General features: G+C 40.6%; 1 protein-coding gene and 1 non-coding gene across 2 annotated transcripts in view; one reads left to right on the forward strand and one right to left on the reverse strand.

Annotated features, from left to right (window-relative positions):
• Positions 1-435: 435 nt before the first annotated feature.
• Positions 436-542, reverse strand: LOC144295593 (U6 spliceosomal RNA). The gene has a single exon (XR_013362673.1). It is a non-coding gene; the product is annotated as a U6 spliceosomal RNA (small nuclear RNA).
• A 6,545-nt stretch (positions 543-7,087) lies between these two features.
• The window catches only part of SLC5A12 (solute carrier family 5 member 12), a 45,113-nt gene continuing 26,875 nt past the window's right edge, over positions 7,088-25,325 (forward strand). Inside the window, exons 1-6 of the mRNA XM_077866164.1 lie at positions 7,088-7,806; positions 17,012-17,077; positions 18,297-18,348; positions 19,515-19,582; positions 23,780-23,934; positions 24,055-24,195. Coding sequence (XP_077722290.1) covers positions 7,468-7,806; positions 17,012-17,077; positions 18,297-18,348; positions 19,515-19,582; positions 23,780-23,934; positions 24,055-24,195 — 821 coding nt within the window. The 5' untranslated portion in view covers positions 7,088-7,467. The remainder of the gene's footprint in view (positions 7,807-17,011; positions 17,078-18,296; positions 18,349-19,514; positions 19,583-23,779; positions 23,935-24,054; positions 24,196-25,325) is intronic.

The raw sequence follows: 25,325 nt of genomic DNA on the forward strand, positions 1-25,325 counted from the left end.
GGAACCCTGGAATAGGATAGGAAATTAGGTACAAAGGAGATTCCATAGTAACTGATAAAGTTACATCAAAACTTGCCAACTGTATTGTCGTGTTCAAATGTATTTCAAAAGATTCTGAATAAATAAAAGATACTTAATATTAAAATTTGCTTGAATTTAATTGAAGTTTTATTGATTGATCGATTGATAAGGTACTTGAGAACATGATAGTGTTACAGAACATGAGGAGCCTTGGTTATCACTGCTCTATTTCACTGGAGATGTGTTGATTGTCACTGTTCAGATTGACAAGGTAGAAAAACTTAAATTTTTCTTCAATACTTTTTTTTTTTTTTTTTTTTTTTAGGTTCAGAGAGAGAAAATTTTATTTTCTTATTTTGGAAAGTATTGTTGTAAGATTTTCCAAGTGTTAAAATTCACTGTCAAACACGATGAAAAAATATGGAACACTTCATGAATTTGCGTGTCATCCTTGCGCAGGGGCCATGCTAATCTTCTCTGTATCGTTCCAATTTTAGTATATGTGCTGCCGAAGCGAGCACAATACTTTTTTTTTTTTAGAGAAAGAGAGAGCACATACATGCATGCATGAGAGAGGCAGTGAGGTGGGAGGGAAGGAGAGGGAGAGAGAGAATCTTAAGCAGGTTCTATACCCAGCATGGAGCCTACCATGGCACTCGATCTCACAACCCTGAGATCATGACCTGGGCCAAAATCAAGAGTTGGATCCTTAACCAACTGAGCCACTCAGGCATCCCTTTTATTATTTTATTTTATTTTATTTTATTTTATTTTATTTTATTTTATTTTATTTTATTTTTAAAAGATTTTATTTATTTATTCATGAGAGACACAGAGAGAGGCAGCGACACAGGCAGAGGGAGAAGCAGGCTCTGTGCAGGGAGCCTGTTGCTAGACTCAATCCCAGACCCCGGGATCATGACCTGAGCTGAAGGCAGATGCTCAACCACTGAGCCACCCAGGCGTCCCCCTTTAATACTTTTAAAAAGTCTCTCCATTTAAACTAAAAAGTGAGTAAGCTGAAAATGTCTTTACAAGATATATACAATGGAATATTACTGAGCCATTGAAAAGAATGCAATCTTGCCATTTGTAACAGCGTGGATAGAGCTAGAGTGGATTATGCTAAGCAAAGTAAGTCAAAGACAAGCACCATATGATTTCACTCATATGTGGAATTTAAGAAACAAAACAGGCAAGGGAAAAAAGAGAGAGAGAGAGGCAAACCCTAAGAGACTTTTAAATATAGAGAACAAACCAAGAGTTGCTGGAGGAAGGGTGGGCAGGGGATGGGCTAAATGGGTGATGGGTATTAAGGACTTGTTGTGATGGCCACTGGATATTATATGTAAGTGATGAATCACCAAATCCTATTCCTGAAACCAAATTATACTATGTGTTAACTAACTAGAATTTAAATAAAAATTTGAAACAAAAAAATGTTTTTGTAAGAAATACTCAGTACAAACAGTATAGATTTTGGAGTTATCCAGGCTTTACTCGAGTCTAAAACCATTTCTCAGAAGCTATATGACCTTGCTCTTGACCTTGGGCTAAGCACTTGAATGTACTTTTTTTCTAACATTTGTAAAATGGGACTATTGATACTATTTTTTACACATTTTTTAAATTTTTTAATTTTTAATTTTTTAATTTTTTAATTTTTTAATGGGACTATTGATACTATTTTTTACACACTTTTAAAAAAGTTTTACAGATTTTTATAGTCATATGAGAAGAACCAAAATAATGCATGAACGTTTCAGACAATAAGAGAATCCATCCCCTTTTCAAGATTATTCAAAAGTTCTATTTTAATGGCTAGAAGCATGAACTAAACAAGAAATGTTCTTCTTTTATACTTATTTAGCAAATCAAGCCCATTGTCGATCATGCTGTTCTACAATGAAGAGTACTTAAGGGCGTTTAATGAGGACCTTGATCCTCATGCTCAATTGCCCTTCCAGCTGGATATTCCTTTCCAATGTTCTACTTGTTTACTGTAGACCTGCAATGCCATAGGTCAGTTCTAAATAACATTATCTGCTGGACTTTGAAATTTGCCTCCTAAAGGTTTGAATAACCGTCTCTTCACATTTGTTAAGTGTATGTAGAATGAGTGAGTGAAATTTTAACCACAGTCCCATTTAGCTACAATGAATTTGGGAACTTGATAGGATGGAATATAAATATCAATTTTACATGGAAAATATGTTTGGAGGTAGATTAATACTTAAGCTTAAAAAAATCTTGAAAGATTTTTTATTCATTTTTTATTTTTTTCTTCAGTAAAATAGGGATTAAACATAGATTATAAAGATAGAATGGACTCCTAGAATTTATATAATTTAGTTCGATGTATGGGATATTTGTTAAGGGACAGAAACTTCTAGATTATGAGGTTACCTTAGAAAACAAAGTAGATAAATCCTTTTAGAAAGTTTTCATTTCAGTTGAGGGATGTTAACATTTAAAATATTATATAGTGGGGTGCCTGGGTAGGTGGCTCATTCAGTTAAGCATCTGACTCTTGATTTCTGTTCAGGTCATGATCTCAGGGTTGAGGGATCAAGGTCCGCACTGGGCTCTGAACTCAGCACAGGGTCTGTTAGTCCCTCTGCCTCTGCTTCTCTCCCCACTTGTGCTCCCCCTGTCTTTCAAATAAATAAATAAATAAATAAATAAAATGTTTAAAAAATAAAATGTTACAAATTATATTAGTAGAGGATACATTTTTGAAGAAAAAATAGAGTAGGGAAGGAAGATTTGAAGGTGGTTGTTTGGACTTTAATCAAAGAAGGCAACATCTGAGTAGACTTGAAAAGTGATTTAGTTACTTACATTAATCTGAATATCTAATTATTAATAGGATATACCATCATTTTTTACAAATGTGGTAACTAAGAACCAGAGAAAATAGTAACAAAATCATAGAACAGCTTAGTGACAGGATGGAGAAAGAAACTTGGTCTCTTGTTGCAGGTAAAGGATGTTCTCCACTATATTACACAAGGGTCTGGGAACAATCTTTTTTTTCTAGTGAGAAGATGTAAATGAAATTCAAGTATTAACTCCTCAGTGCCCCAAATCCTCTAGACTTCTCAGATCACCCTTATTTTTATATTAGGAAGGAAAGGAGGGAGAGAGGGAAGGAGGAAAGGGAAGGTGAAAGAAAGAAGAAAGAAAGAAAAAGAAAGAAAGAAAGAAAAAGAAAGAAAAAGAAAGAAAGAAAGAAAGAAAGAAAGAAAGAAAGAAAGAAAGAAAGAAAGGAAGGAAGGAAGGAAGGAAGGAAGGAAGAATAAGAAGGGAAGGAAAAGAGAAAAACAAACACAAGACAAAAAAATAAAGACAAAAAAGCTCAACTCCTGACTTTGATGGAATAATCGATCTCAAAGGTCATAAATATTGTCAGGAGGTCTTTTCTGCAATTTACGTAGGCTCTATATCCAGCATGGAGCTTACCATGGCACTCAATCTCACAACCCTGAGATCATGACTTGGGCCAAAATCAAGAGTCAGTTGCTTAACCGACTCAGCCACCCAATTTTTGTTTTTACTGGGTCCTCAATTTCCCCTATGTGTCATACTTCCTTCAATAGTTTTCCTTCCTCCTTCTGTATTTTGAACCTAAAGACAAACACAATCTCTTTTCCCTTTAGTGTAATGATGAATATACATCAATATAATACCAGTGATGTAACAGCTTTTCCATAAAGGTTGAGGTGAAGAAGGGAATTACCCTCCAGCACAACATGACAAAAATTTAACATTTATTTGGGGACCTAATGTACAGCATGGTGACTATAGTTAACAAGTTAACAATATGGTATTATATACCTAAGAGTTGCTAAGAGAGTAGATCCTGAATGTCCTCATCGCCCACCCCCCAAGAAGGTAATTATGGGAATGATGCAGTCAACTAACCCTATTGTGGTGATCATTCCACAATATATAAGCGTATCAAACCATCACATTGTATATCTTAAACTTACATAATGCTACATGTCACTTATATCTCAATAAGGCTGGAAAAAATACTAACATTTAATGTTAATCTCATTGTTAGAACCCCTTTGGTTCTCCTTACACTGGTTTTAAGATAGTCTTACTAGGTTTGAGAAATGTCTCTGCCACCAGATAGATTCATGTACTGGTTTTTGTTTTGTTTTGTTTTTGTCTTTATTCCTAGGCCTAGTCTCCAACACTATACCCCCAGAAGTCTAATCTTGCCAGTGCTTTACTGTTTCCTCCCTTTGGTAGCATTCAATGTTCTCAAACTCTCTTGCTTTCTCCCGTTAGAACTTGCTCCAAGCAAAGTGCAGAACTATTTTACACCAAGGAGACTATTACTGATAACAACAACAAATCTAACCTATTATGCAGTGGGAATTGGATAGTGGAGCCTCATTAGGGGAGAGTGTGTGTGTGTTGGGGGGAGCCGGTGATGATGTCTTACCTTCTAACAAAGGTTTCCACCTTACACTAAGGAACAAGGTTCAATGTTTGCATTTGGAGTTCCTGCAAAATGATACAGGAGATACTGGGTTTCTTCAGATCAAAGAAGTACATTTTCCCACCCTTCCATGCAAATATTTTTGTTATAGGGATGTACCTTCTAACTGATGTAGCCATTGGGTGCCTGGGTGGCTCAGTTGGTTAAGTGTCCAACTCTTAATTTCAGCTCAGGTCATGATCTCAGGGTCCTGGGATCAAGTCCCAACAGGCTCCCCACTCAGCAGGTAGTCTGCTTGTCTCCCTCTCTCTCCCTTTTCCCCTGCTCTCTCTCTCTCTCTCTTTCAAATAAATAAGTAGATCTTTAAAAAATAATTGATACACCCATTGCATGTGCTGGTTGTGTTGTTTTCCCTGAAAAGTTATTAGTAAGTTGATCCTATACCTTGTATAGGTTCACCATGAACCTTGCATAGAGTGAATTTCATGGGGAAGGAGGAAGAGAGTTTGAAGTCACTGAATACTACCAATAGGATGGAAAGATTTTCAAAAAATGGGAGATAACTGAGAATTAAATCAATAAATTGATGCTGTGCCTCATAGTCAGCAAAATGTTGAAAGCAAGGAATATGTTATTGTGAGAGGCATGGAGTTTCCTTCCCATACGAAACCATTAGCCTCTCTATTTCCCCACTGTCTTGACATCCAAGACAAACGCAAGTTATGTAGACAATACTGTTTCTTGACACTGATTCATTAAAATCAGCAGCACTCATGGACTCGTCAACCGTAAGCTGCTGGTATTTAACCCTGGGACCTCATAGATATAATGATACTGTTTTGAACAAATATTCACCTGACCAGAACAAGTTGTTTACATCCTTTGTGGATTGAATATTAACACTTAGTTGGTGTTAATATTAAAGTAAAAGGTAGTCTCTGAAAGCCAGAGTTCCAATTTTCTGCTGAGACTGTTACAAACAAAACTCTGTTACATAATCAGAATGGTGCATGATAAAAATAATTAAAAGCTTAGGTTAAAATAAAAATATTAAAGGCCTGGTTTCTCATTAACACTGATCATGTCAAGTCTGCAAATTTAGAGAAGGAAATTTAACAGGACACTGATAGCTCCTGGCGGTCTTTGCGTATTTATTTGTAACTACAAGTATATTTTGGCCATCAGTGCTTCCAATGCCCTTCAAATCCATGGAGCACAGTAGAGAGGGAAGACAATATCCAGACTAAACAAATCATCACAGATATGTTCAATTATCCAGATGTCAAAAGCAAGATTAGAATTTCCTCTGTTTGGCAGAAAATGTTTCTGGCTTTGGGCATATTGGATAATTTACAATTTCTTCTTTTGCTTTGTTGATTATTTCCTTATTTTCTACAGTGGCTACTGTTTCTTGATCACTCTGGACCGGGCCTTGTCCCTATCTTCCAAAAGTTGGTCATCTACAACAGCTGACAGACTCATACAGACACTCATGTAGGTTCTTTAAAATAGCGGAGGATACGCAGTCCCAGGAGGGGCTGCTCCCACGGTGGCTGCGGTGGAGCGAGCAGGTGTGAGTCAGGGAAGGCTCCACACAGCAGAGGAGACAGGAACTATATCTTGTGGAATAACCAGGCTTTGTAGGGCGAGGGTCAGGGAAGACAATCGAGAAAGAGGAGAAGTATGAACAAAATAGAGAAACCGTCCCCCAAAGACTTAGTGGGGATACTTCAGGACAATTGATGTTCTAACAAGAGCAGAAACGGGAGTCTATAACTGGATTTTCACCTTCCTTTTCTTATTTGTCCTAGAACTAATTCTGAGTTAACCTCCAGGTACAAGTGTTGAGTTGTAAATGTCAAAATGAAGGAGAGATGGAGATAAAATGGAGGAATACAAATGGTGGTTTTTTTTTTTTTTTTTTTTTTTTTTTAAGATTTTACTTATTTATTTGACAGAAAGAGAGCAAGGGCTCCCAGAGCACAAGGTGGGGAGGGGCAGAGGGGGAAGGAGAAGCAGTCCCATGCTTAGGACTCCATCTCAGGACCCTGGATCATGACCTTAGCCGAAGGCAGATGCTTAACTGACTGAGCCACCCAGGTGCCCCATAAATGGTTTATTAATTATTGGTAAATCCATTTTCTGAGTTCAGAGAGAATCAACTACTATGTTCAGGAGGGTTCCACTGTAAAGGTTTACCAATAAGAGCCAATGAGGTAGATATTATCAGCTTTCATATTAACAGATGGGGGAAAGAGGGTAGAAAGTTTGAGACACTTGAAGACTCATAGTAACCCCTTGCGGTCTTATTACCCCCATGCTCCAGCTGAAGCTCAGAAAGGTTAAATGACTTGCAGCAATTACACAGCTTGCTTAGAGTGGAGCCAACTTGAGCAAAGGTCTCCAGATTGTCGGTCCCTTGCGCCTTTCCCTCCACACCCACTGCCTCGGGCAATTGCAGGTACCCTGCCTCCACCCTCCCTCCCTCACTCGGGAAAAGACACCCCCGAGGGTGCTGTTGCCCAGTGCAGATTCCATTTCACTACTTAAAAATGCTGAGATGTTCAACTTGTATCACTTCCATTTTTTCTCCAGTAATGTTTAACCTTAAATTAAAAAAAAAATCCAGAAGATAAAAGAGCATGTTATCTGGAAGTCCATTCCACCCCCATGGTTATTAATTTCAGAACACATCTGAACTCCCTCTCCGTTTTAGCAGGGGAACATACAGCTCCTGGCCGGGTCGGATTGCACGTTCTCACTTGGCGGTACCAATAGTACCACCAGATTCTTCTTTGGAGTCAACTTTGAGATCTTCCCTGAATACAGCTTGGTGTCTGGAGACCCACTCAAGTGCCTACGGTCATCAGTCTCCTCCCAAAATCACCTTGATCTCTCTCGGCAAAGCATCCACTGTCCTGAGCTCTGCTTTTGGAAGCAGCTTCGCCCTGAGCCCTGGTTGGAAGCACCTCTCTGGTGCCATCCGGCCCAGCATGGAGGCCAAAAGCTTCACAGTTTGGGATTATGTCGTGTTTGCGGCCCTCTTTGTCATTTCCTCCGGGATTGGGGTGTTCTTTGCTATTAAGGAGAGGAAAAAGGCAACTTCAAGAGAGTTCCTGGTCGGGGGAAGGCAGATGAGCTTTGGCCCCGTGGCCTTGTCTCTGACAGCCAGCTTCATGTCAGCTGTCACTGTGCTGGGGGCCCCCTCGGAGGTTTACCGCTTTGGGGCATCCTTTGTGCTCTTCTTCATCGCCTACACCTTTGTCATCATCCTCACGTCGGAGCTCTTTCTCCCTGTGTTCTACAGGTCTGGCATCACCAGCACCTACGAGGTAAGACAGCTCTGTTTCTTCACGTTAGAAAGAGTAGTTATTTTCTCCCCATGTGGACACCTCCCCCCCCCCCCAATAGCATACATCACCTTGATAACACAGGGTTGTTGAGAAGCGCATTTATTTTCGGATGATCACACATCACAGGAAGAGCACATGTGGGTGTTATTGGGCAAGGCTTAGGTTTGGCCATACACACAACTGCGTTCACATCCATAGAATGAAGAAGGATGGAGCCACTCCCATGAGGCTACCCCAAGGATGATACATGCTTCCTGGTCTAACTTGTAGGACAGTCTTCCTGAAAGGGAGTTGATCTTATTATCTGTGTCAGTAACATCAGTCTTCTGAAAAGCATGCAGAAGAGACGTTGCAAATGTTGCCATTTTCCAGATAAGAAAACTCAAGATTGAGATAAATGGTGTACTGAGTATCCATTTCGTCTTTATCCCCTTCTGTCATGTAGTAGAGCCGAGTCCTTTAACAAAAGTTATTTCTACCAGTTTTGGTAGAAATACCAAAAAACAGCAATTTTTTTTTATTAGAAAACATTTTAATGAGGGGGGGTTCCTAAATGATACAAATATGGGGATTATGTTAATGAAAACAAAATGAGGCAGTGCTATCTTGATCTTGCAATAATTCTCAACTAAAATAGCACGTTAAAAATTGAGTTTGTGTGCCCAGTATGTAGGTGTGATCATAAGTCAGCTTCTATGAGAAAGTGGTTTGTTTTCCTTGTCCAACACCATCTCTACCAAGTCACAGCAGAGGATTCTTAACACACCTCTTTTTTATTATTAGGTAAACTAAATGATTATAAAGGATGACTCTGGATTTCAAAAGCCACTTCAGCAAATGAATACTTTCCAGAAGGTTTTAAAACTTGTGATTCCACAGATAATCAAATATCCAAACTCCCCTCCCCACCAAAGGTAGGTAGGTGATCAGAATAGGTAGTAGGTTGGATGGTAGGTAATGCACCAGCTACTGTCTGGGGCATAAGTCAAGTGGGAACAACTCGATTGATGCTTCGTGCCACAAAGTCTATGCACATATCCTCGTTGCTCATTAGTGTACTTTCGGAAAACGTAAATATATCCTTGGTTTTTCCATTCAGCTATTAACGTTTGACTCCCCAAAGCGTTGCTACTGTTTTTTGAAAAAAAAATGCCTCAGTAACTGTTAGAAAGAGGGAGACAGAGGAGAAAGAGGAGTCAGAAAGGAGTGCAATTTCAAAGTCCATTGCTTAAGAAGAGGATGACGTTGTGCAGGTTACTGAGTGTTGTTATCAGCTACGGTTTCCACGTAGAGGATACTTCCCTTCTTTCATGAAGCTTTGGTTGAGTGTTAAAGAGTTTTTAAATTCAATAAATAAATAAATAAATAAATAAATAAATAAATAAATAAATAATAAATAAACAAACTACCCAAATGTGGAAAATCATTTGTACAACTAAGTAACTCAGTTAACCACTCAATGCTTTTTAAGCATCTACGATGTTCCGGGCGCCCTCTCGGGCGGGGGAGAAAGCACTGAACCAAACCCGTCTCTTATGGTGCTTCCTTCATCGCAGAGAAGGTGATCAATAAATGTACCGGAAGGTGATTAATAAACATACTGCGTAAGGCGATCATAACAGAAAAGTGTTGGCCATTTAACTGTGTGCCAAGCCCTGCTCTGGGTCCTTCACGTGCATTCAAGCATTTGCCCTTCAAATGACCTTTCCCGGTTGGTTCTATCGTTATCATCCCCTCTTAACAGACTAGAACCATTGCACGTATGGAATCAAGCAACGTGCCCCATGTCGCCCTCTAGCAAGTGGCAGTGTTTCCATCCGGGCAGTGGAAGTTGGAGGAGGTTGCATGTGCCTCGCAGCCCTCTGGCCTGCTGAGTGCCCTGGACAGACAGTAAATAGGAAAAGGTAGATTGTACGGGTCCTGCCTCAGCAGGGACGGCGGTAATTCATACAGGGTGATTAAGTGAGATTTGGGTGGTGACCAGGGCCAGTCCTGGCACCCCGGGAGGGAGAGACACCCCAACCTACAGTAGCCACAGATGCCCAGGCCCTAAAAAGGGAGTAGGACTCACATGTTTGAGGGACAGGAAAGAAATCAGTGTGCTCCAGAGGAGTGAGCCAGGGGGAGAAAGGTGAGAGAGGAGATCAAAGAAGTGGAGGGGGGAGTCCCTGTATGTGGAGGAGCATTCCGGGGGGTGCGGTGTCAGACACGGGGAGGGGCTTGGAATATTTGTGGGGTAATTTGGCCACCACACTGAGAGGAGGCACCCACTACTGGAGTGCAGGGGGCCCAAGCAGGGAGAGTGGGGGTCTTGGGCATGTGAGACACATACGTACGATGAGTAATTGTACCACTTCATGCTCGGTGGTTGTTCAACGCCCTCGTGTTCAAAACCTCCTGCAAATAGAAATCACGATGCACTTGGCTCTCTGGTTATGTTAACCTTGGAAAGTAATAAGCTGTGTACATGCACTAAAACGTAGGGTATTTGCCCCAAGACAAAGTAGAATAAAAACATTGTCTTGAGGTCAATTGAAAAATTTTCTGAGCAACTCTGTTCCAGCGGTGCTACTAATTGGTTTTCGGGAAAATGGTTCAGTTTTTACAGTAAACCAACTGCAAATATGTACCTGAGGAGATCTGAGACCGCCTTTATAATTATTAAGGTAACACAGGTACAGGGAATGCAAGGGTTTCATTGAATTTAATTTATGACGTTTATTGCCCTCTATGTATTTTAGTTTTTACTACCCTAGTAAGGATTTCAGATTGCGTAAAGTACACACGGGGTGATTGGGGGTTGCCTTTTGCTGTGTCAGAATGGGCACTACAGCACAAGGGTTAAGGGCATGGACTCTTGAGAAAGCTGGGTGGCTCTGGGGTTGAGCGTCTGCCTTCGGCTCAGGTCGTGACCCTGAGGTCCTGGGATTGAGTCCTGCATCCGGGTCCCTGCAGGGAGCCTGCTTCTCCCTCTGCCTGTGTTTCTGCCTCTCTCTCTGGGTCTCTCATGAATAAATAAATAAAATCCTAAGAAAAAAAAAAAGAATCATGGACTCTTGACTCTGTTGGGCTGTACACGCTGGCACTGCCGCCCAGCAGTGCCCGATTTCCACGTCTGTGGGTGAGTGATCATAAATGCACCTGTCTCAAAGGATGTCCAGGAGGAGTAAATGAGTTGTTACATACAAACACTTTTAACAGAACGTGGCCAATGGTGCCTTCCACGTAAGCGTTTTGTATTATTACTTATTGTTGTTGTTCCTGTTGTTACTGTCCCCAAATTTATACCATTCAAGCCCTTTGCAGAAGCTCTTTGTTCATCCTCTATTCCCTGTTACCCAACCATAGATACTCTTCGCAGGGTCTTTTAAAGCCCTGAGGACTGCAAGAGGTGGAGTCTGTTTCCCTACCCCTTGAATCTGCGAGGGCCTTGCGACTTGCTCTGACCCATAGGATGTGGCTTTGACCAAGAGAAGTGATGTGTGAATTTGGAGCCCAGGCCTCGTGAGGTTATATGGCTTCTGCTTTCACCCCCTTGCAATGCCGTCCTGGTACTGCTGTCGGGAAGCTGGGCTAGGCGGACTGGCTGTGGGGGGATGAGTGGACATGCAGAGGACGACAGAGGCACCCCAGCCAGCACCCAATGCGACTAGCAGACCTGAGAGTGAGGCCACCTGGATCTTCTCACCCAGCTGACCTTTCGGGTGATGGCAACCTCACGGGGGCCCTGGGGAAGCAAGTAGGGAGATAACCCAGCCAATCTGCAAAATCATGAAAAATATTAAATTATTTTTAATGTTTATTTTTAATTTTGATTGCTTCTTTTAAATTGCAGCATAGTTGATCAAATCCTTTGTTTTTAAGCCAGTGGGTCTTGGGGTGAGTATTACGCAGCCACTGCCAATTGACTTAAATGCTCTGATATACAGTGGGATTTCCAGAGCCAGATGCACCACCTGTGCAACTGTACTACTATCCTGCCCCTTGTTGAAGCAGGAGGGCTTGTCCTCACCCTCACTTGACAGATTAGGCTCAGCTCAATCGCAGTGTCATATGGTTTCATTATCTCCATTTGGATGGTTTGTCATTAGCCTCATCCTGCTGTCTCCACTCCAGTTAACGTTGTTTCCTTCTTTATCTTATCACAGGCTGATAAACCCAGTCTGTTATTATTCGCCCTCAGCACTAGCCTATAGGCCGGTGTGTGCCTGCCTTCTCATTTTTCTTGGACTTCTTAAACTAAATGACTTCTGAATTACTTACTTCTCTTTAACCCAAACTTTTTCATTATAGTAATGCACAGGCCACTACTTTTTTTTTTTAAGATTTTATTTATTTATTCATGAAACAGAGAGAGAGAGGCAGAGACCCAGGCAGAGGGAGAAGCAGGCTCCTGCAGGGGAGCCCGATGTGGGATTCGATTCCAGGACCTCGGGGTCACGCGCTGAGCCGAAGGCAGACGCTCAACCGCTGAGCCACCCGGGCGTCCCCCAAGCTACTATTTTTTTAATGTCATCTTTCGAAGTGGTGCCTAAGCATTATAGGTGACATAATGTGGAGGGTTAAGTTTCTTTCTTTTTAATTTGCCTTTCCATTACATTGGTGGTGTTGTAGTAATTATAGTTAAGGTTTCAGAAATTAGATATGTAGGTATAGGATATCATTATTGAATATTATTTTGACATAGTAAGTGACATCACAAAATGATTGCTTTATGATGGATATTCATGGTCTGAGAGGGTTTGAAGCAATGCTATGAAGCCTTGAAGGTCTTTGTAAGTGTTGACCTTTACTCACCTTGAGATGGGTCACGGCAGCGTTTGAGCAGACCTTTACTCACCTTGAGATGGGTCACGGCAGCGTTTGAGCAGAGGAGTGACACGATGTGATCTGCATTTTTTGAGAGTTGCTGTAGCTGGATGTTGGGAATGAGTCTAGGATTTTGATTGCTGAAGCAAGGGTCTGGTTCAGAGGCTGTTCCTATAGCCCAAGCAAGAGCTGATGGTATTCCAGTGGCAAGAGAAGAGATGATGCAAGTGGCTATATTTGAGAGTGGGACATAGGCACCAGGATTCTTGTAGGAAGTGGATGTGGGGGGTGAGAGAAAGAGAGGGGTTAAGACTGGTTCCATGTTGAGTTCAAACCAACATGAGAAGTGAACTTACTATCTACTAAGATGGAAAAGAATGTGCCTCTATAAGGCCTGGGGTCTTGAAAATAATCAAATACAATGATGGGAAGTGTTACCTTTGCCATTTTCAAAAGCAGGCATCAAGCATACATCTCTTTGGTTGAATTTCCATTTTTATTATTGGCTGTAGTGATAGATAAATACACATCAAAGAGGACCATTGAGTGAAGGAGGGAGTAATTGAAAGAATAGGTAAATGCAGTCTTTCAGATGTAGAATTTCACAATTGCAATTGTCTCTCTTGTTTCAAGGATGAAAAAACAGAGGCTTAGGTTGCTGTGAGATTGTGGCAAAGCTCAAACTAGAATTTAAGGACTCTTCCTTCTGATCCACTTCTTTTTTTTTTTTTCTTCACATATTATTTTCTCAATATTGCCTCTCCAGCTGGACTGAATTGGCTGACATCAGGGAACTAAACCGAGAGGCTAAAACCCTTGACTTTGTGCAGGTTCCTATGGCAGTTTCCTCACTGTCTTGCCATTTTTCATAATTTCCCTTTTGCTGTCCCAAACTTCAGGTGCCACCCAGTCCCAAAGCTAATACCACATATTTGGGGACTTTGGGGTTACAGCATTTCTCCACTCCTACTACCAATTTTCATATTACTTATGAATTGCTGTGTAACACATCACCCCAAAATAAATTTCTTAAACAGCAATTTTATTTGCTCACAATTCTATGGGCCAGCAGTTTGGTCTGGGCTGAGATGGGTCCAGTAAAATAGTAAGGTTCTCCTCCTGGTCTCACTGGGGCCTTGTATGAGCCTGCCATCAGCTCTTGCGTTAGCTAGTGGCTCACCGGTCTGGGGGATCTCAGACAAGACAGCTTGTCTATGTCACACTTAGTCTTGTCCTCCAGTAGGCTACCTTGAGTTCTTCTATGTTTTGGGACAAAAAGTTCCCATCAGCAGAACATATCTTTTTTTACATGAGCATTTTTAGTCACCACTTGGATTATATTTGCTTTAAGTTATGTTCCCCCAGAAGCAATAAAAAAATAAACAAACAAACAAAAAAACCCTAAGACAAGGATTTGAATGCAAGTCATACTGGGGGAAGTGATTTCATTGAATATTGGTGGCGATGAAAATATGGAAGAAAATGAAGCCAATAAAAGGTGTGTTTTTGAGCAGGTTACTCCTGTGAGCACTTGAGGTTCCCTCTCACTGGGGACCTGTGGAAGACCTCCAGATCCTGTCTCAGGGTCATCCCTCCTGGTGGGCAAAGAAGCCTGAATATTTGTGTCTAACTCCTTCTGTCACTGGCTTTCAGCCAATGATAAGAGCCCCGGGCACTGCCAGCCTGCCCTGTGCAAGGGCTGAGATGAAGCCCTGAAGCAAAGGATCACAGGTGCATTGGGAGGCCATCAGCACGTCCTGGAATACTGAGTGCCACCCACTTGACGGCTACGGTCGCTAAGATCCCAGCGTGTCCTCGTCCCTGGACTTGGCGTTATCACGTACTATGCCATGGAGCCTATGAGCACCAGGTTTAGAAAAGAAAGCCATTGTTTAGGGCAATAAATGAATCTTCCCAAAGACATATGATTGGAAACTAAGTTGTCCTCACCACAGAAGTTCTGCATGGTTTTCAGTCCTATGACATCCGAGACTTGCCTCCTCACTGACTTCCTTACCTCTTAAGATCATTTCCTTTATACCTGGTGTCCTCTGTCATTCGGCCACTGGCCTGTGTCCTGACTCACAGGGTACTGAATCTACCGTCTGAAGAAAGAGGGTCTACGGACAGGATGGATACATGCTTGGGGTGAGGGTTGAGCAGGTGTAGTAGTGTGAAACTGAGTAACACTTCTGCTAAGAGAGTCCCTTCTAGGGTTTCAGAGAAGGCCCCGTTGTACACCATGACACAACACTTCTGTATCATTTCTAGGAATAGGACAAATCTGGTAGTTAACTCCTGATTTAATCAAAATGATTTTTTTTTTTCTTCAATGCAAGTAAGACAGGACCACTACCAATTAGAAACTCCTGCCAAGAAATTGAAACCTCAAGTCATACTTTTAACACTTATTTTGTTCACCTAATACATATTTATTATGATAATCATAATCATAATAATAACAACAACAAATACCAGTATTGTCTAGAATCTTTATTCAGGAAAACCCTTCTTGACCTCTAACTGTAAACCAGATCCAGCTGTTCAGTGTGTTCACAGTTCCTAGTAGCTCTTCCTCTAGTACACAGCATACCTGGAACTTTATTTTTATTAGAATAAATTTGTTAAAGGTCACTTTGTCTAACCCATAGAATCCTCTAAGGCACAGACTATATCATATTTGGTATTACTGTATGTCAGAATGCAGGATGGAAGTCAGGTAATAATTATTTATTGAATGAATGAAGATATAAAAGATGACAAAAATGAATCCTTAGAGCACTGTTTACATGTATCAGGGAAGGTAAGTGTGGTTAGGCTGAAAAAATGTATCCCTTTCTTTGGAAAAAAAAAAAAAGTCAATATTCTAATCCCTGAACCTATGACTATTACCTTACCTGATTAAAAAAAAAAAAAAAAAAAAGCTTTTGCAAATGTAATTAAATTAAGGATCTTAAAAGAGGAGATTATCCTGAATCTCCCCAGGTAGGCCCTAGGTACCATCACATGTACCTTTCTAAGACTGAGGCAGAGGAAGACTTGACAACCAGGAGAAGAAGCGATGTGACCACAGAGGCAGGAATTGAAGTGATGGAACCAGAGGCTAAGGAATAAAAATTATTTTAACATTAAGTGATCTCAGGTTCTTTCCTAAAGCCTCCAACCTGCCAGTACCTTGATTTTGGCCCAGTGAAATCGATTTCATACTTCTGGTCTTCAGAACCTCCAGAGAACTTCTGTTACTTTAAGCTGCATCAAAATCATGGCAATTTGTTACAGTCACTTAAGGAAACTGATACTGTAAGATTTATGGATCCGTTGTCAATCCACCAGACAGTAGAGTAGGTGGTCAAGTGACGCCATATAGGAAAAAAGTTGATCATAATTGCTGTTGGAGCTCAGAGGAGAAAGTATGCATATGGGTGGGAATGGCAGCTGGGCCAGCCTCCTTAAAAGATGACTAAGGATTGATGAATCTGGGGGGAAGATTCTCTCCCGTCGAAGGGTCTGTGCAAATGAAAGAAGAGCCTGAGAAGTGCAAAGCATGTTGACTGAGCCACACACAATGATTTGATGTGGAGAATAAATAATGGGAGGCCTAGTGGTGTGATTTAAGATAAGAAGGGTATAGATCAGAGGGTGGAGAGTATCAAGTGTGGGATGCGCACCTTGTTTGTCAACGATGGAGAATCATTGAAGATTTTAAGTAAAAAGGCAACATATGATGCCTGGGTGGCTCAGTGGTTGAGCATCTGCTCAGGGTGTGATCCCGGGGTCCTGGGATCCAGTCTCTCATCGGGCTCCCCTCAAGGAGCCTGACTCTCCCTCTGCCTATGTCTCTGCCTCACTCTGTGTCTCTCATGAATAAATAAATAGAATCTTAAAGAAAAAATAAAAAGCAACATGGTTAGAGCCTTGCTCTAGGAGAACCAACATGGCAGATGTATGGTTGATGGGATGGATGGGCAAGGATCGGAATTAGAGAAATCAGCTGGGAGCTACTGCAGTGACCTGGGAAAGAGGGAATACAGGGTGGGCTAAATCTGGGGCCAGGGATATAAAAGGAAACAGTGGCTTCAGTATAGTCAGTAGGATGACCTCTGGGTCGAAAGTGAGAGGGTCTGGGTTTTTATTCAAGCAATAGAAGTTTAAAAAGAAGGCATTTGTCTTCTCTCTCATGAGAAGCTTAAGCCAGAATGGAGCTTTCATAGAGCTCTGGTATTTCTTTGACCTCAAGCAATCTGTAGTTTTCCTGTTCTCTCAAGTAAAGCCATATTACAAACCCAAAGCACTAAACACGGGAATCCAAGAAAATAAAGCACCTTCTTAGCAGCTCTGATGCTGACTCTTTGCTTGTCCTTCTCTCTGTTTCTAGTACTTACAGCTACGATTCAATAAGCCAGTACGCTACGCGGCCACTGTCATCTACATCGTGCAGACGGTAAGGGGGAAGGGCCGCAGGGGGTGGACTGTGTGCGGTGACAACACACAGGTTTGTTTACTCCAGGGGGGCAGGCAGTGCAACCAAAGGACAGACCAAACGCCAAGAAGCAACTCCTTTCCTCACAGGTAGGACTTCTGAGACGGGTGACCACTGGCAGTGGTCCACATGGTACGGACCCCGTATATTCATCCGGATAATAGATAACAAACAAATGTCTACTATAAACCACAAAGAAAAACGTAGCCTTAAAAACTCATTTGAAACTTTTATTTCCCTTGTACAAGTTGCTTTGGATATGAAATGGTCCTTTCACTAGCTTTTCTCTAGTTAACTGCATTGAACCAGAAATGCCCATTTTGCCGAAAATCATTTAATTAATTAATTAATTAATTAATTAATTTATGTATTTATGTATTTATTTATTTATTTTTGCCCCAAATCATTTTAAGACAATACTCCCATTCTCCCCTTTTGGACTTCTCTCCTGCTTCCTAGGCTCTGGGCGCCTCCAGGCCATCCTCCAAGTTGGTATATATACTTCCTAGAACTCACACAGTACTTCCTGCTGGAAAATTACCTTCTTGCCTTTTTTAACCAAAACACTCCCTCACCGATTGAAGGATTTAGTAGAGGGGAAAAGAAAGCACTGCTCCCTGACCTTCTCATACACTTCTGCCTTTTAAAACCCTTGCCTGAATCTCTAAATGGTGAAATCCCATTTAAAATAAAATGAGACTGTGCCCACTTCCTTCAGTGTAGTGGCTGCAACTGGGGGAGTCCAACCATTAAGTAGATCACTCGTGTGGTTAGTTTTCCCCGTGCTGTCCTGTCCCCTGTTTCAGTAGGCCACTAAAAGGAGGTTGAGTCATGGTGGCATAAGCGTGGGGGCGGAGGTGGGTAGAGAAAAGTTGGATCAAAACCTTACCTTGAAGCCTATTTTTGTGTCCTCCAAAAATATGCCGTATCTAGCCATAAAATCTCAAAATTCACAGCAATCTTAGAAGTCCAGTGCTCTTCTTCCATCGGATGCTTATTATCCCCTTTGCATGCTAATGATGGCGATCATATGATTTCAAGATGAGAGCGGTTGCCAATGAGATGTGTAGTGACCACGTTGAGGGAAACACCACTTGAAGGTCAATAAGGACCGTTGGAGGCAGCTTTCCCTTCCATGTCACTCCTCACACTGTTCACCCGACTCTTGTTCACCCTACAGATTCTCTACACAGGAGTGGTGGTGTATGCCCCCGCCCTGGCGCTCAATCAAGGTGAGTTACTGATACTCCCCTGGGTACTTTCCATCTTTTGTCTGTTTACATTCTCATCTCAAGAAACACACATCCGTATTGTCAGGGAGACATTCTTGTGCTTAGGGGGCTCTAATTACTATAGTCATCACCATCTAGAGCTCCAAAAATCCTTGGAAAGAGCACTGGGTGTTTCATGCAATTGATGAATTGCTAAATCTACCCCCAAAACTAATAATACACTATGTGTTAACTAACTTGAATTTAAAGAAAATCTAAAAAAAGAAAAAAGAAAGAAAATAATGTAAATAATTAGTCACTTGATTTTGCCCACATGGTTTCAAACACCAAGCTTGATTGTCATTTGTTTTGGTTTTTTAATCACTGAAATGATGGAGGTCTTGGTTATTGCATATGAACAACCACTAAGCACGTTTGTGGTATATGATCCCATCTCAGTGCTTTCATGTAGATAATCTGAATAGAGGAGTGAGGGATCCCTGGGTGACTCAGCGATTGAGCGTTTGCCTTCAGCCCACGGCGTGATCCTGGAGACCCGGGATCAGGTCCCACAACAGACCCCCTGCATGGAGCCTGCTTCTCCCTCTGCCTGTGTCTCAGCCTCTCTTTCTCTGTGTCTCTCATGGATAAATAAATAAAATCTTTAAAAAAAATAAATAGAGGGGTGAAAGGTGCTCGTAGGAATCATTTTAAGATTTATACTTGGCATTTTGGAGAGACCTAAGAGCAAAAAGTTTTAAATGATTAAAATAAATTTAGTAATGGTACCTATAATATTAAAAGACTTCAATATTCAATTTAATCATGCTCTGGGCTTATACTGAGAAATACTTATTCATGGCTGATGCTTAGGTAGTTTCAAAGTACTCAGACTAATTTTGTTAAGAAAAAGCAAACAAACAGTTGGTACAAAGACGGGCAGCTACAGAATTTTTGGAGGAAAAATTTGGCTTTTAGCCATACCTAAAAATTATGGACTGAGTTGAAATATAGCAATGTAATAAAATAATCTTTATCAGAGGTGAATTTAATAAGAGAAAATTCTAATGCGATTTCCATTTGCCCACAAAAAACGCTGACAAAAATATTGTGACTTTGTCTTCATAAACCTTGGTCTTCTACTTTCCTCGGAGAAACTTCTTTCAATATTTCTTCTCCTTTTCTAGTGACGGGGTTTGATCTCTGGGGCTCTGTGTTTGCCACGGGAATTGTTTGCACATTCTACTGTACCCTGGTATGTATCTATCCATTAAAAAGTATTTAATACCATGTCCTAATATGGGATAAGGGCAAATCTCCAACAACAGAGCATCTAATTATAGCAGAATTTGCTATTCCAAAATTAAATAGAAATATGCTGGCCTATCTGTCACAGTTTCCTGAGGAAGGTGCTGTTGTTTTATTTAAAATTCTTTTCAGTACCATTAGTAGAATTGGGTTGGGCTCATTTGAGAAATCTTGGCAAAGAAAAAATTTAATGGGAGAACTACCTCCTTGATCAGAGGATAAGTGACCCTACACGTAACAAGCACAAAACCAAAATGTGCTTTTTTCACAGCAACTATGAACCATATAGGTAGCATACATGTCACACCTAGTGATTGAGAAATTCAAAATGTGTGTACGAAAGACCAAGAATGGTTGGTGTTCTGTGAACTTGAGGGTTCCACAGTGTGCTGTTCTTTCTTATTGATGGATAAGCTTGCGTTACATTAACATTTGGCTTACCATATGCTCCATTTTTAACCAGGCAATCTGGGTGGTATTGGCACTATATTTATATAACTGTTAAAATCAGTTTAGTTCAGAAGCGTTCGTTGAGCACCTATTATTGATCATGCCCTGCGATGGGAATCTTCATTCATCTGAATCTTTGGCACCCACAGACAGAGGCTGTAAGTAACCAGGTAAAAGTGTAACAGTGGTTTTCAGAAAACTGGACCTTTTTCGTCCTCTATAGAGAAAAATAAAGTAATCCTATATTATCATAGAGCAGGCCATACATGTATTTTGGCACTGTGTGCAGATCAGATACTCTTTTAACATATATCATGAAATATATGACTTGGAAACACCCTTAACTCCTTTTCATACACACAATTCCCACCATTTCTTTGCACTGCAGAGTTTTGTCTTTTTTTTTTTTTTCATTCCATTCTCACTATCATTGTTCTATTCCAGACGCACATCTCTTACGTAGGTTAAAAATAAGTTTCTGCTCCTTAAATGTCTGGCCATATGTGACAGATTAGTTGCTCTGAGGCATCTACCCATACAAGGATGACTAGATGCATTGCCAGGGACACTGAAGACAGACTTCTTAGCAACAAATAATGGAAGGCAGAAACAGTGAGATAATATCTTCAAAGCATTGATGGAAAACAATTGTCAACCTATAATTGTGTATTCAGCAATACTAACTTTTCAGAACTGTCAAGAACCAGGATGATTTACCACCAATCTAACTTCCCCTGAGAAAAACCTAGAGGAAGTACTGCAGGAAGAAGGAAAATGATCCAGTTTTGGATAGAAGAAGTAATAATCAGAAAATAAAATAGTAAACCTTTAAGAAGTCCAGTCAAACAGTTTTTTGGTGCTTGATGACAAAAAATAACAACTTGATATTACATATCAATAATATCTAATAACTTACATATCTAATGATATGTTATAATTTACAATATTGTGAAATATACCACTACTATTTTTATTATTAGATGTAATTTTTTTTTAGATGTAATTTTGGATTAAGAAAAAGAATAACCATCTTTTGGACAACAATAGCATGTAAATTAGGAAGACAGTAATCAGACTTGATGATTTTGTCTTCTTTGAATTGTTGGGGATTAAGACATTCTTTAAATTTAGACTCTAACTTAAAATTTTATGGCAAAATCTCAAGAGGACTTGTTTAAATAAAATGGTCAAAGTGGAGAAAAGGAATTAAAACATGACAAAACAAAACCTCAAGTGATTTAAGCAAGAGAAGAGGAAAAAAGCATAGAGAAAGCACAAATAGAGACCAAAAAGTAAGATGTCAGAAACATGTCTGCGTATTTTAATGATCACAACAAGCTAAACTGAACTAAACTTACTAACTCTTAATTGGTTTCAGTGCTTCCCCCCCAACCCCCCCCCCATGTCTCTGGAAGATTAATCTTAATCACCCGTTTCTTTATGCCACTTAACTGACCCAATTCTCTTCTCACTTCCCATTGTTCACAGGATAAAGTATAAGCCTCTTGGTGTTGGAAATCGTTTATGATGTGCATCAATCCACCCAGCTAATCCCTCACCACACCTCTGTCCCCCTCTGTCCCATCTCTCCTCTCTCTAGCCAAGTTGCAGGCTTCCGGATCTCATTATGCTGGTGGCTCACTGGTCTAACACTTGCTGCTCAGGTGACAGGCTCCTTATGGTCCTGCAGTTGCATAGCACAACTAAGACAACCAGCGGGAGAGATTAAAATAATAAATAATTCCTGCCATTCAGGGACTTGCAATCTAGTGAAGTAAACATTAGATTTCACACAAACTGATTACATATATCAGTGACCCCGCACGATCAGGGTTATAGGTCAGTGGTGTGTGTGTGTGTGTGAGTCTCACTGTATGAAGGAGTTATGGAGTCAGAGAAATTTTCATGGTGGCTATAATCTGTCTTTTGATGTACATTTGATAAGGTGGTTTGTCCTCATGCCTCAGGGCTAGCTGAAGATAAGGTTCATGCATATTTTTGCATAACCAATAGCAAGTAACCTCTGAAAACCGAGGTCTTGGACACTTGATCTTCATATCACTAAAATCTGGTGTTGCAATTTGGGTTTAGAAGGCTTAGTATCTTTAGAGAACATCACGATACCACTATTTGAGGGGGTAGGAGGAAAATATTGGTTATTCCTCAAGTCAGGATGAGAACACAACATACAAATACAATGCCTCTGGCAGAACTTTAATGTCTATTTATTAAATTGCACTTTAATTGCAAAAGAAATGATGGGACAACCCCAATATCTTCTTTCTTCTCAAGGTAAAGATGAAGCCTGTCATCTTTTCAGAGAAGTTCTTGACACTCTGGAGGAGTAACTGGGGATGATAATTCTATTTTTCAATGTTAAAAATACCACATCCTTCCATTCTCATTGTGCTTATTCATTTTCAAAGCACTTCTTTTTTTAAAATATCACTTTGTTTAATCTTTCCCGATTTGCTCATTCCTCCTTCACTGTGGTCCTGGGGGATTCTCTACCTGGATTACTCCAGCAGCTTCTTTCTCCCCCTCCTTTCCTCTTGCCCACGTGTTTCTCAACTAAAATTGCACACTAGAATCCCTGTGGGAGCTTTGAGAAAACATTTAGGACTCGGTCTCAACCCAGACCTCAATTTATTCAGAATCTTGGAGTTGGTGCTAGGATATTTTGTTAGTTTGCTTGTTTTCAAATTCCGCAAGTGATTCTCAAGAGGATCCAATTTTGATAACCAGCATGCTCACCTCTTGCTCATCACTCTGTGTTGAGTTCTGATGTGAGATTTACCCTCTAGAAAGTCTGCTTTGCTCATCTCCCTATTTGACCATTTCTTCATGAATTTCTAGACTCTGTGTTTTTCTAGTTCTTTTCTTCTTTCTCATCATTCTACCATTTCACTTCCCCCAAATTTATTTATTGTCACTAAATTTACAAAAACCAAAAAAAGAAAAAAATGCTTATGTTGCATAAGCCAGACCTAGGTGATCATCCTCAATTCCCCTCCTTCCTCATCATATGTTTTCAATTATTCACAAGTTGTGTTGATTTGACCTCCCAATTGTTTTCCAAATCCATCTACTTCTTTCTATCTCTGCCTTGCTTCAAACCTCTGTCATCTTGGGCACAGACTCTGAAATCACATCTGGGTGTATCTCTTCACTCCTTCTTTTCCATGGTCCTGCAATCTGGTATCTACACAACCACCCCTGAAACCACTATAAAGCAAACAAATAAAATCTCATCATCATGTAAATCTCTTTAATGCTGTCTCATTACTCTTGAGAAATCATTTAAGTAGCCTTGTCAAAATCTGTGTTCTGGCCTGTAGCAGATTCAGCAACCTCCCCTTGGGCATTCTGTATATGCTTCAATCTATATATTCTAGTATTATTTCATTTCTCCAGGCAGCCATACATCTCCATCCTTCACACATGTGGTTCCCTTCTCTTGTCCTCTGTGCCTGGAAAATTCCTACCCATTCTTTACAATGTAGTGAAAGAAAGAAAGAAAGAAAGAAAGAAAGAAAGAAAGAAAGAAAGAAAGAAAGAAAGAAAGAAAGATGGAAGGTAGCAAGGAAGGGAAGAAAGAGAAAGAAAGATTGTATCAGCGGAGAGGTTGTCAAAAAGAATTGGAAGACTTGAAGCCTTCCTTTTTAAGAACTCACATCCATTCTCTCCATTTCAGGGAGGATTAAAAGCAGTGGTGTGGACAGATGCATTTCAGATGGTTGTCATGATTGTGGGATTCTTAACGGTTCTCATTCAAGGATCAGCTCATGCTGGTGGATTACCCAATGTAATAGAACAATCAAGAAATGGATCCCGACTAAATATATTTGAGTACGTGCAATACTACTTTCCCATGTTTTATAAAGATTTAGCTGTATGGCCTCTGTAACTAAAGCAATATTTGGGCATCGAAGGAACATCTTTGTTCACTCACTTCTCTCTGGCTCATAGCTTTGATGTAGATCCTCTCAGACGGCACACTATTTGGACAATCTCAGTGGGAGGAACGTTTACGTGGCTTGGGATCTATGGTGTTAATCAGTCGACCATACAGCGATGCATCTCTTGCAAAACAGAAAAACATGCAAAACTGTAAGTTATAAATAAACATTTCAGTTTTCTTTGCCCTTATTGGGTATTTATTATACGCTTCTGTTTGTGTGTGTGTGTGTGTGTGAGAGAGAGAGAGAGAGAGAGAGAGAGATGGAAAGTTTGATTTAACCCTCTCAACAGTTTTTTGAGGCCGGCATTACTACTCCCATCTCAACAAAGAAGTGGATTGGAGCTCACGTCTGCCTCCCTTTGCTCTCCATCATTGACTGCCTCTATTTGTTGAGAACTTGTAGGCTAAATTAGGTGGGGGCCATGGGTGGCGATGCAGAGGTAAATAGCATAGATTGTCTACTCACAGCTTCTGTGAGGAGATGGCCCTTATGATTGCTTGATGCAGCCTGTGGTCTCTTGAGCTACTATTTTTGTTTTGATGGATCTATCCTTAAGTTTTCCAAGGAGAGGTTTAAAAGAAGTCATAATGGGCTTTCACCAGAGCAGCTCTCGCCAAGCTAGCAGCCCCTAGTATTGCCAGACCTGCTTGCCCTGAGGGACTCCAGCAGGCACAGCTCAGGGAGACTTTTCCAAGCCCTGCAAGGCATCACATGCTCTAGACTGGGGGTTGAAGGAAGTCATGTATTATTCTGCACGACTGGCAGAAATAAGCTAGCACTGCATCTGCAATGGACATTTTATCCTCCTTGTTACTGTCCAGATTTCCAGCATCCCCGGATTTGTCAGGATGTCCTCAACTTTTCTTAGAGTGAGAAACAGTCACTGTGAATATTTTCACAACTGACTTTAAAATACTTTCAATGCATAGTTTTTTATTTAGAATGAGTAGAAGATAACATTGCTGCGACACGGCTCACCATTTTGTGACTTGGATTCCAAAAGAGAATTTATTACTTATCTATTCCACACGCTCTCAGAAGGAAGCACTGAATATGTTATCTAGTATTCCATTAATTTGCTGGTAACATATTCATATCCTATTAGAATAAACAATGCTAGCAAACCCTCCACACAAGATTATCACTTTATCAAATAGGAAACAGAAATCAGTCAAAATGGTCAGTCCAGTTGAAGTGCACTCAGCCGGAAGGAAGGGCGCGGCGGGGATGTGTCATTTGTCACACAACTGAAGCCTCAAGGTCATTACGGGGACAGCT

The sequence above is a fragment of the Canis aureus genome, chromosome 23, assembly GCF_053574225.1.
Source record: "Canis aureus isolate CA01 chromosome 23, VMU_Caureus_v.1.0, whole genome shotgun sequence".
Taxonomy (NCBI): domain Eukaryota; kingdom Metazoa; phylum Chordata; class Mammalia; order Carnivora; family Canidae; genus Canis; species Canis aureus.